The 12,239-nt window shown below is 43.5% G+C and overlaps 1 protein-coding gene across 5 annotated transcripts in view; it reads left to right on the top strand.

Moving 5' to 3' along the window:
• ARHGEF33 (Rho guanine nucleotide exchange factor 33) overlaps positions 1-12,239 on the top strand; it is a 62,968-nt gene that overhangs the window by 21,796 nt on the left and 28,933 nt on the right. For 4 of the 5 annotated variants that reach the window (XM_083176065.1, XM_083176063.1, XM_083176066.1 and 1 more), the window contains exons 3-5: positions 3,109-3,273; positions 6,232-6,353; positions 10,849-10,985. In XM_083176065.1, coding sequence (XP_083032191.1) covers positions 3,109-3,273; positions 6,232-6,353; positions 10,849-10,985 — 424 coding nt within the window. The remainder of the gene's footprint in view (positions 1-3,108; positions 3,274-6,231; positions 6,354-10,848; positions 10,986-12,239) is intronic. The other variant, XM_083176064.1, reaches the window with a different exon arrangement.

Here is a 12,239-nt window from a genome sequence, read left to right as displayed (position 1 = left end):
CCGTTTTTTCTTCTAATGGCAACACTTTAGAATTCCCCATCTCACAATTGAGCCTGATGGACCTTTTTGTTTAAAACGAGTATTGTAAAAAAACTTCTACAATAGTACAATCTTCAATTGTAAAACATGGGTACATCAGTTTTAGAAGGTTTGCATAAATAGTCCTATTTTCACCATTCATGGCCAATTGTACGCAATCATCACTATCAGCTTTACACTTACACCAGGGTCAGTTGATGCAGGCTCAGACTTTTTTGGAGATCTGGTTTTAGACTTTGGTGGTTATTCTTATACCGATGTTGCGCGTTTCTGCGTATGTACAGACATAGGGAGGGGGGCGGAGAAGGGCGGGGGGGGGGGCACCGGGCTGCCCCATCACCATATGGGAACGCCCAGCGTTCCATGGGCATTCCCATGAGAACGCTGGGCGTTCTCATAGTAATGAGGCGGCGACGAGGGTGCGGGGGGCTGGCAGCTAACATCACCGGATGCCAGCTGCCCGCCCATATCCAACCCAGCGTGCTGCATATGGATGTGACTTGAAAGTCACTTTTATATGCATGTACCTTCCATAACTATCGAAGGTCTGCGACCATCGAAAGATGTAGGAGGTTACCCACAGCATACGAATTGATGTTTACGCTAAACATCCATTTGCAGCCTGCGAAGGGGGGAGGGTGGGCGGACATTCAGCAGCCTTGCAAATCAACCAGAATAACCCCCTTTGTGCCAAGAAGACATCCGCACTGTAACTTTATTTAGAACGCGTGCCAACTGCAGGTTTATTCATGCCCACTTCCTGGGATTTCACACCCATTCCAGCCACGACCCCAGGCCCCATGCCACACAGAAGGGTCAATCCTATTAGCTGTGATGATATCGCAGGTGCGAGACGACTGCACTTTACCATGGTAAGAATTTGCCCAAAAAGTGCAAATTTAGGCTGACAAATTCGGCACCTGCAAAGGGTGCGAGATTGGGAGCCGTTACAGCATTAAAATGCATTGGAGTGTACAGTACAATATCAAAAATGCTACTTGGACCAATAATAACTGAATAAAGCCTGGTTGAAATGTAATAGGGTGAGAGAATCAGAAAGTGAGAGATTGGGTAAGAATTCTCCAGGGTTTTTTTAAAGCCGCAATCATTTCCACTGCAAAATTAAACTGGTTTTGCAGTGTAAATGATTGCCGCTTTTAAAAAAAAACGGGAGATTTCTAACTGAATCTCTCACTTTCTGATTCTCTCACCATTTGACATTTCCCCCACCATATTTGTCAGGGAAGATAACTTTATATTCTGTATCCATAGAACCCGTGCTTTCTCTCTTAGCGGAAAATAGATTTATGTCACCTATCTCTTTCTTTTCTGAAGAAAGCTGTGAGTCTAAACAGAATTTAGTTTCAATCAGTTTTAACTTTGATCTAATAAAATACAGTAACTTAAAATGCACAGAGTGGTCATCTTAGTGTAGTAATTCACTTTGCAACTGCACAAAGCTGTTAATCGACTACCAAGGGATTCTGGATGTGCCTATAATAAGTGGTATGACAGTGAGCTCCAGAATCCTCAGCCTCACTATCTGGAATAGCACATGACAGAGTCATGTGGTATGAAGGATAATAGGCAACCAAAATAATGTGCAGCTATTGGTCAGCTGTGGTCATCGGCTGATGAAGCAGATAATGCAGTAGATTACCAAATGATCTTCCTTCGCAAGCATTTGATTAACATACAATTTATACCACTATTGCGGCTCTGATTTAATTGCTATGTGGCTGCTACTATTGTGTCCAAACTGGATTCTTCCTCTTGTTTGGTTTGTTTGGGAAAGTCAATTCTGCGCTCTAAGCTGCCTGTATTCCTTTCAAAAAAAGGAGACCACCTAGTCTCCCTAGAATATACAAAATGTAGAAAAGGAATTTTGAAATCAGAATATAGGCGCTAAATAGAAGTAGAGGAGGGGAAAAATAATAAAAAGAAGCTAGTACTCCCCTGTAATTTCCAATTCCTCCAGGTGTGGTATTTTCAGTATGTTTCTCTTGTTGAGAGATATGAAATGATAAGAAAAAAAGGGGCCGTCCCCTCGTATAATCCTGTTTAACCACTTCAATCAAATTTAAATAAGATAGACACTATGGTATATCCAATGCTATTCACTCGGGGTTTTACCCCTTATAGAAACACTCACAAAAATGAGCTAGTCCATTCGCCTAACAAATTACAATCTCCAGGTCATAGGCTGCAATCAGATGATAGAAGACGGGGGTACCCCCTAAACCATATACTCACGTAGTGATGGTTTTCAAAGCGCATGAAACGAATTCCTCACCCGGATCGAATGGATATAAAGAATATCTGGATCCTTTTTGTATAAAAACAGGTATCCTTTATTGATGCAATTCAACAATAAAATAACAAATATGGGGCTACTGTACTGTATGGAGCCGGTCAGGGCTGGACAGATAGATGTAATCAAGATGTGTGGAACTGGTTTACCGGGGCCCCTTCTCCTTGTCTACGTTCTGTCCAAGTCCTTTCCGCTCCTCCAGCCGTGTGCCTCCAAAAAAAGTGTGTGCAAAGGGAACTCCACCGACGCGTTTCGAACCGTCAATGGATCCTTGAAAAAGAACCATTGACAGTTCGAAACACGTTTTGTGGATTCTTTCTCTGTCTTCATGTGATCAGGAGGAGATTTATCAAAGAGAAAAAAGCAGAGAGAATAAAAGTACCAACCGATCAGCTCCGAACTGTCATTTTTTTCAAACACAGCCTGTTTTGATTGGATGGTACATTATCTTACTCCCAAAAATCTCTCCAAGCCTTAATAAATTCTTCCACTATATTTACGACCCGGGTTGACACAGAAGAATTTACGACCCTTTCACACAGAAGAAATACCCATGTTATTCAGAAAATTACCGGGTAGACATTTTCAACCCAGTAATTTGTTCTTCTGTGTGAAGGGGGGTCAGGCAGCTCTCTGCAAAATGACCCACCATTTGAAATGCCGTGTATGCCATGTATTTGCTGGGATTTTCAGACTTTTCTGTCTGAAACAGGTATTAGTAAGTTTACCCCTATATTTGAACTATTTTTTGGTTTTAGTTGCAGATTTTGGCTTCTGAACTTAAGACAGGATTCACAGAAGCCATGCAAGAGTTGTCCCGTATACAGCATGGAGAATATGCTCTGGAGGAGAAGGTCAAGAGCTGTCGTTGTACTATGGAAGAGAAGGTGACAGAAATGAAAAACTCACTCAACAATTTAAAGGTGATATACCTTATACTACCTTTGGGAAAGAAAAAAAATGTTGCTATCATTTCAGTCAGTCACTCCATATATACACTAATATACACAAAGAAAATGGCAAAAAAGTTAGAAGTAGGGTAAAAAAAAAAAAAGTAACCTTTTACTTGAGAGAAATCACACCTGTGTCATGTCTGTACTTCATCAATGTTCAGTAGTACAATGGGGTGTGGTATAGGGTTCCGACAGTCGGGATCCCGACAGTCATTAGCCCTACATCGGGATCCCAACTGCCCGGACTCAGACAGTATGGTGAGTGCAACAAAGCCTCTTGCTGCGCTCGCCACGCTGCCGGCACGGTGGCTCGCTATGCTCGCCACCTATTCTATTCTCCCTCTATGGGGGTCGTGGACCCCCATGAGGGAAAATAGCGGGTGGCCGTCAGGCACCTGTCTGTCGACTTTTGACAGTTGGGATCCCGACTTCGGGTAAATGACTGTCGGGACCGCGTCCGGCACCCAGTACAATGAGAGACAGATAACAAAAAAAGGTGTTTGTGTAGTGGAGCAGGAATGCTTAGAACATGGGATTTCTAGATGCCTTTTTTTTTTTTTATAATTCTTTATTTTAAAGTGGTCAACCAGCAGAGAAATAAACATAGAAACAAAAGGGCCACAAATGCCCAATATTGACCAAGTACATTAGCAAGAAAAAGAAAAAAAAACAGGTGGATAGGAAGGTAGGGAAGGAACAGAGAGGTTGACCACAAAACAGTATAATAAAAGTCGGTATAGCATCCAGTGAAAAGAATGAAAATAAAAATATGGAGGTGGAATCATGGGGTTTCAAGGAGGGTAAGCTAGCATCAAGAAGGAGGGTGTAAATCTGGGTGATCAAGCCTTTAGATAAGGGGCAGTGTTTACAAAGACTTTCAAAAGGAGTAAGAGCTCGGAGAACATAGAGGGGTGGGGTGGTGGGGGGGATACAGGAAATGGCGAATTTGAAGGAAATCAAAGGTGTTAAGGGTACTTATGTATTATCTGGGCTCCCATGTTAAATGCACCCCATTTTTTCATACCCCTACTATCCAACTACGCATGGAGTTGATTTTATATAGTGTGGCGAGCGCAGCGAGCCACCGTGCCCGAAGCGTGGCGAGCGTAGCGAGCCCCTCGAGGGTACGCGGTCTCATAAGAAAAACAGGAGCCCAGATATTACATAAGTACCAAATTTCCTGTTGATTTTTCTGACCAGGGTCAATGGCTAGCTTTGTCTACACTACAACAGATCACCCCATCCCAAATACTTAACACGGTACTTATGTAATATCTGGGCTCCTGTTTTTCTTATGAGACAGCGTACCTTCGAGGGGCTCGCTATGCTCGCCACACTTCGGGCACGGTGGCTCGCTGCGCTCGCCACACTATATAAAATCAACTCCATGCGTAGTTGGATAGTAGGGGTATGAAAAAATGGGGTGCATTTAACATGGGAGCCCAGATAATACATAAGTACCGGAAATTTAAATCCGACCTTAGTCCAATTACGGAATTTTGTAGTAGATAATCCAGGATCTAGATCCTTTGTTTGTGCAGTGAGGAGCCCCTGGATCTAGGGGTCTGTGTGCACTGCAAACCCTGCAGTGGCGTAACTAAGTTTTGGGCGCCCCCCCGCCGTTAGGGTGGGGGGCGCCCCCCGCCGCCCCGCCAAGCACCCCCAATCCTCCGCCGCCCCGCCGCCCATGCAAACCACACCCCCCCAATCCCCTGCAGCCTTACCTATTGCGCTGGTCCCTGCGGCTCCTTTCTTCTTCTGCTGAGGACCACCACAAAATGGCCGCCCCCATACAGCAGACAGTTTCAGAGAACTGTGTGCTATATGGGGGCGGCCATTTTGTGGTGGTCCTCAGCAGAAGAACGGAACCGCCGGGACCAGCGAGATAGGTAAGTCTGCGGGGGATTGGGGGGGTGTAACTATAGCACCGCAGCCCCCGGCGCCCCCACATGCACAGCGCCATAGTTACGCTGCTGACACCCTGCACCCATTATAGATGTACCCATCTATAATGGGGCAGCATGGATGGTGTAATGGACAGCATTACTGCCTCTCAGCAATGAGGTTGTGGGTTCTATTCCCACCATGGCTCTAACTGTGTGGAGTTTGTATATTCTCCCTGTGCTTGCGTGGGTTTACTCTCGGTACGCCGGTTTCCTCCCACAATCCAAAAATATACCGGTAGGTTAATTGGCTCCCAACAAAACTAACCCTGGAATGTCTGTGTGTGCGTGTACATGTGGTAGGGAATATAGATTGTAAGCTCCACTGGGGCAGGGACTGATGTAAATGTTCAACTATACTCTGCAAAGCGCTGCAGAATATGTGTGCGCTATATAAGAAACTGTTAATAAATAAATAAAAAATAATGATGCCATGGTGAAGTTTGGGTTCCCACTGCTGCTAGAGGGAGTGTGGCCACAACATGTAGGCTGGGGTGATGATACTAATTACCCAGGCCTGGGCAGTTGACAGGCCTGGCAAGGGCCTGTGTCCACCTCCCCTACTCGACAGTGCTGTAGAACATCAGGCATGGAGAGAGAACAGTGTTGCTGCTCAACAGCATCTCCCCCATTCCAAGAATACAATGATGTGTGCTGGGCAGCCAAGGTACCTTGGGGACGGCAGTCACTGAGCAACAGCACTCTCCTCTCTCGCTGCATGATGTGGCTCTTAGTTTTTGCTTCTGGGGGCGTGGCCACACCTCCACGGTTTGGCCACACTCCCAGTTCCTGGGCCTATCCCTGCTTTTATGGCCTGGCATGTTGGGGCTATGGCTGTGTCTTGGCTCTTGTGAGTGTTTAGGCCCAGGTAATTATACCTGACACAGTATAAGTAGTCCTGTACTTATAGTACCTATCAACTAGTTTAGAAAATAGCCAGTATACTGTATATTGTCACTCTGCCCTAATGTCTTATTTCTCATAGGAAGAGGTCAACACGGCCATGGCAATGATTCATGCAATAATCGCTAAGCAGGAGGAGATGCAGCAGAAGATTGAACATCTCCAACAAGAGAAGAGGAGAGAATCCCGCAAAGTAAAAAACAAGTGAGGGGCTCTTGGCTATAGATACATTTGGCAGTTAGATTTAATGGACAAATAGTTCTTGTCATTGTTTTTGATTTTTTTGAACACCTCTAGTACAACTTATTATTTGTCAAGCCTGTGTAACAAACTACTGAACACCAGGGGCATCTTAGGTGAATCAATTTTTGTCTTTGAAGCTGGGTACACACTGAGAGATAACTATGCCATGTGATCTGACAATCGCTGATTTGGGCGCATATCAGACAGTGTGTATGCCAGAGATGTATCAGATTTGTTGGTCTGCACGTCAAAACTGACAATATCACTAGCGATACCATGTATGCTAATGAAGGATTGAACAGTGATCATTCTGCCCTTCATTGTCGCTGTCGCTCAATGTGTACCCAGGTTCCGATATGTCAGCCAGTTTACCCAGCTTAAGTTTGAAGATCTGGGTACACATAGTAGGAACAATGAACTTTGGGGCTAATTCAGTATGTATCGCTTGTGCTATCCCCTGCACCTAATTATCACGAAACTGCGCTGGACAGAACTGGTCCTGTGATCACTGCACAGTTTATGCCTCTGCCTGATTGAGAGGCAGAGGCATTTGGTAGAGGGGCAGAAAAGATCAGCGTTTGGGAAAACAGGGGCATGTTGCTACTATTTTCCAGGCATGGCGAGGCCAAGTACTGCATTGCAATGCAGTTTCCTTGGCCTCGCAGTGCCCCCTGCGACTGGAAGTCTTAGTAAGGTCAGACTTACTCAGCCTTACAGTCGTAGATGAACATTGTGATCGATGGTCGCGATGTTCATCTAGAAGTGCGATAGCATCGCAGTTTTAGTAATCACAAATGCAGGTAGTGGGTGGTAGGCACCTCCTCCTGCATTTTCATTGCTAAGGGCCACATATGCTAAGCTGCTGCAAGCAGTTTAGCACGTACACGTCATATTGAATCAGGCCCTTTGTCTCCTACAGAGGATTTAGCGCTGGGACATTCGACAAATGGAGCTCTATTGCATTTTGATGGCCCTTGGCCTACTTTATAACTTCCAACACATTATTGTGCGCCTTCCTCTCAGCATTCATCTACTGTTTTTTTTTTTTTTTTATAGGAAGAGGTAGCAATTGGGATGTCGCTAATCCTGAGAGTATTTTTAAACTAATTATGAAAAATGTGCATTATTCCTCATAATCAGGTCACCTTGTCTCTAATTAGAAGTCATTCACACAATAGGCATGAGAACATTTGATTTAGGGAAGATGGGGATTATATACTAATTATAAACTAAAACTTTTACACTTCTAAAGTGACTTACATATTTTTTCAATAAGTTCTGTCTACAAGGGGTACCCAAAAGAAACAGGAATTGAGTTCTAGAGGACGGGGCAATTTTATTACAGGCTTCTGTCTACTGGCGTATTTATAAGGGGTGCAGCATGTGTGGTCCCAGGGGGGCCCTCACCGCACACCCTGTACCCATTTTTTCAGTACTTACTTTTGTTTTGCTGGCAATACCCTATAGAAGCCTATGGGCTTCTCTCCACAGCGCTGTGTGAGGGATGTCACTGATCTCTCCCAGAATGCCCCACGTCCTGCGCCATCACTCTCAGACCCGGGAGTCCAGGGACGTCGCAGGATCGCAAAGGACAGCTCTGTTCTTTGTGTTAATAATCGCATATGTTCGTGCATATGCAATTAGTAGGGATGCGATATGTGGCGAAGAGGAGCGGCAGGTGTTAGAACATCCTGTACAAGAGTCTGCACATGGGCCTCCTCCTCTCTAGCTTCCGCTGCTAGGTGAGTGTTTGCAGAACCTGAATTCTGAGTCATTATTCCTGCCATCATTGCAAGGGAAGGTCGCATTTGACGCAAATCATTTTTTTTTCCAACGAGTTATTCAATCTTTCACATATTTTTGTGATAGATGATTTAAACAAACAATGTGTTGCTGTGAACATTAATTTCCTTTTGGGGGAAAATGCAGCAGAAACAGTTGTTATACTACAAATAGCTTACTAGGAAGCTGCCATGAGTAAAACACAAATTTACAAATGGTTCCCCCGTTGCAAAGGAGGTAAAATGTCAATGTCAATCCCTTTTTGTATGTCCTTCGACCACCTGAACTGATGGAAATTTGTGGAAAATAACGTCACAATTTATGACAAACAGATGACTGGCTCTTGCATATTGACAATACACCTGCCCACACAGAGTGTTAAGTATTTTGTTAACCATGTTGTTAACCAAAAACAACATGACACCTTTACCTCACCCTCCAAATTCATCTGTTCTCACCCTGTGCGATCATTTTTTTATTACCACGGATAAAAAGAGACCTTAAAGAAAAAGTTTTGCTGATAGTTACAAAATGTTTTGAGCAATGAAACCAACTTTGAACAAATGTATTGATTCAAGTAGAGATTACTTTGAAGGTAACTGAAGTTTCCAAATGTACCAGTAAATACACTATGTTCTATAAATTATTCCACTTTGTTTTGGGTAACCCCTAGTTTACAAAGCTGGTAAATGGGGAACAACAGCAATTTTTTTTGCAAGAGAACCACAGGACTCATTGACACGGAGATAAATGCAGACTCATTGCTTTATGGTCTTATATATAGGCACAAGTGTAGCTATGGAAATGCACAAGTTCTGGCCTTCCAGTCATATATAAGGCTGGTGTATGTATATATATTGTGGCAGAGCCAGAATTCCCCCACATGAAAGCAATGTGGAGGATCCAGACCAGGTTTTTGTAGCAGCATCAGAATCCCAGATGTAATCAGCAGCACCTGGGATTTCCTGATATAAGGGTTTTCAGGGCAGAGTCATCTTGCTCTCGATGGTGGAATATCTACCCGAGTGATAGGCTGGGGGGTGTTATAGCATAGGGACCATTGGAGTCTTTTAAGAGTCTGCTACACTGAGAGCGCCTGTATGCATCTGCCTATGAATTTAGCCTGCTATGCTGTAGCGTGCTGTTGAGAATAAACAACAAATGAGGCTTAGGGGACCCCGGACACAGGTCATATAGTTATCTACCAAATTCCTAGAATTACCTGCCTGCCTGCCTGCCTGCAGGCCTAAATAGGATGACGTTCAATTTGTTTTGAATGATGTGTGTAGTGGGTGTTATAATAGTAAAGGGAGCCCGAAAAGTGTCTTAAGCAGAACTGGGGACAGTAATGTGGTATAATATGAACTAGAGGTCACATATTACACAATATGAACTAGTGTGCTGTAATGTAGTACAACATGTTGTGAGTCACTGTAGTATGGCATAATATGTATATTTGTATAATATGAATAGGGGGAGTGTTGAAATGTATGAACTGTGGGCAGTATACTGTAGCATAATATGAAATAGGGGCACTACAATGTGGCATATTATGAACTGGAGGCATAAAAATGTGACATCATATGTACTGGGGACAATATATGACAATGAATTGTGGGCACCTTGTTCTGGCAGGTCTAAAATGTGGCATATTGGGAACTAGGGCACTACTATGAGACAAAATTAAATATGGTACTACTATGGGGCATACAAGTAACTGGGTATAATACTATGCAGAATAAAATGCCCCTTTCTTATACTCCTTTTGCACTGCTGCAAAAACCCAGGTTTTTCCCTCATGGACCCGGGTCAGCAGCTGTGTAAAAGGGGTTAACCTGTGTCCATTTACACAGGCCTTCTACCCAGGTCCTAACCAAGGTGGAACATGGGCAGGACCTGGGTAGTGGGCAGTATGGAGGTTGGGGGGGGGGGAGGAGGTGAATGGATGCCTGTGTGTGGCATCCATTCACCTTGCGGACAGGGGCTAGGGGGGTGCACGGAGGCCCGGGGCAGCCCAGAAGCTTACCTTGGTGCTGAGCTTGCCCCCAGCGTGGCGTTCCGTGGTCCTGGTGCTTGGAGATGATGTAATCTCCAAGCGCCACCCCCATTTACACTGCGGGTTGGCACCGCAGTGTAAAAGGTGCAAATCCTGGTTCAGACCTGGCTTGTAACGTGTTCCAAATCCCGGGTTGGATCGGGGATTTTGGTGTAGAAGGGGTATAAGATGCCTCCTGCTCAGTTCATGTATACGGACACAGCTCTGATGGAGGAGCAATACAATTTAGATAAATCACAAAGTAGGGGCAGTTATTTTGTAGGCTGATCTAATATATTCTGTTAATATTGTTTGTTAACTGAAGTGATAACGATATTAACAAGTAACAAGATCACATTTAAATTTTAATTACTTCCTGTATAAAGATAAATAAATAAATATATATATATATATATATATATATATATATATATATATATATATATCCTGTATGATTATTCTCTGAGTAGAAAGTTTTATAATTGTTAGTTTTACTGGTACAGAGTTTGTGAACTGTCGAGATGACAAACTGTTCTTAGCGGGATATTGACTCTCATTAGGGACTACAGAGATAGTGTTCTGTTTCCAGTATGGATTTTCTTCTATAAAAATGTGTTCTAAGCTTTTTGCTGTTCCCAGAAGGATCCAGAAAGAAGAGCAAACAAACCAAACACAAGCACCACAGAACGGAACCTTCCAGACCGTCAATCACTCTGAGTCCGTGATGGTCAATCATCATTATAACAATCCAGCACAGCCATCACCATATGACAAAGGTATTGTATATACAGAATGTGTTTGTGTTTCCTATATTGATCAATATTATTTTTGGGTATGGGTGTTCTCGGGCCTGGATTTCCAACCTACATCCGGTGACATTCCTCAATCCCATCACCGCAGGTTTCCCAATCATGACCCATAATTATGAGTATAACATAAGCTACTGCATTCTGTCAGTATTACCAATATTATTTTTCATGATGCTACGGTATGGTATATAAGGTAAAATGCTGCTGCCTTTCCATCTGGCTGCAATGTATACTAATGTATCAGTCTCTGCCTATGTGTGGAATATCCTTCCTTCTTCATGTAGGAGGCCGGAACCACTCACTGCCTTCTGTCCTCAGCTGTATCTGTCATCATGTGGGGGACTAACACCCATCCTGTGCTGAGTGCTAAATGTCCATCAGAACTGGCATTCCATCCTCATCTGTATGCTGTGAATGAACACTAAAGGGGCATACACACGGAGCAAATTTGTGCTATTTTCTAAGCAATCTGGCTAGATTGCTTAGAAAGTAAGCACAGATCTCTCCGTGTGTATGCCCCAAGAGATTAAATATCTCCTGCTAACTAAATCAGTGCATGCAGTCACAATCTAGTCAGATTACTTAGCAAGTGACTGCAAATCTCTCTGTGTGTACAGAATGAGCATTGTGTACAGCATTTTTTTGCTTGGCACAGATCTCTACATCTGTATGACATTTAAGGTTTATAAGTGGAGTAAGGGAGGGGAAAGGGGTTTGGGGGAGGGGAGGGATATAGAGTGTAGCCGCACTGATATTTATAGGAATTGTAAGTGGATGATAGTTATGGTCTGTGAAGACTGACTATTTTCCTAGTGGTAAGGAACAGTAGGTCCTAGAGCACTCGGACTATGTATGTGTGGTGCCTCTGTGTGGGACAGTCAGTGGTGCACCCCAGAGTAAAAATAAGCAATAGAATGTTGCCAAGAGAGGAGGAGAAAAAAGAGAAACTCTGGGTGGGGGCTCCCTTTATCACAGGTCAAAAAAATGTAAATACGTTAAAATATAGCTTTTATTAGGTATACTCTAAAATATGTATGCTGGTTCTTGTACCTGACTATTAAAAAGCACAGCAAAAATATAATGGTTGATATAGAGACAATCACTGGTTATTTGAAATGGTTATAAGTGATCCTCATTTCTCCCAAATTGATACCAATATGTAGGTCTGAATAGATGGGTTTTAAATCATAGGACCTTTTTTGTAAAACCAGTTGTGTCTCA

This window comes from Crinia signifera, chromosome 3 (genome assembly GCF_055691185.1).
Source record: "Crinia signifera chromosome 3, ASM5569118v1, whole genome shotgun sequence".
Classification (NCBI taxonomy): domain Eukaryota; kingdom Metazoa; phylum Chordata; class Amphibia; order Anura; family Myobatrachidae; genus Crinia; species Crinia signifera.
Note: the sequence above shows the minus strand (reverse complement) of the source record. Positions and strands in the feature narration are given on the sequence as shown.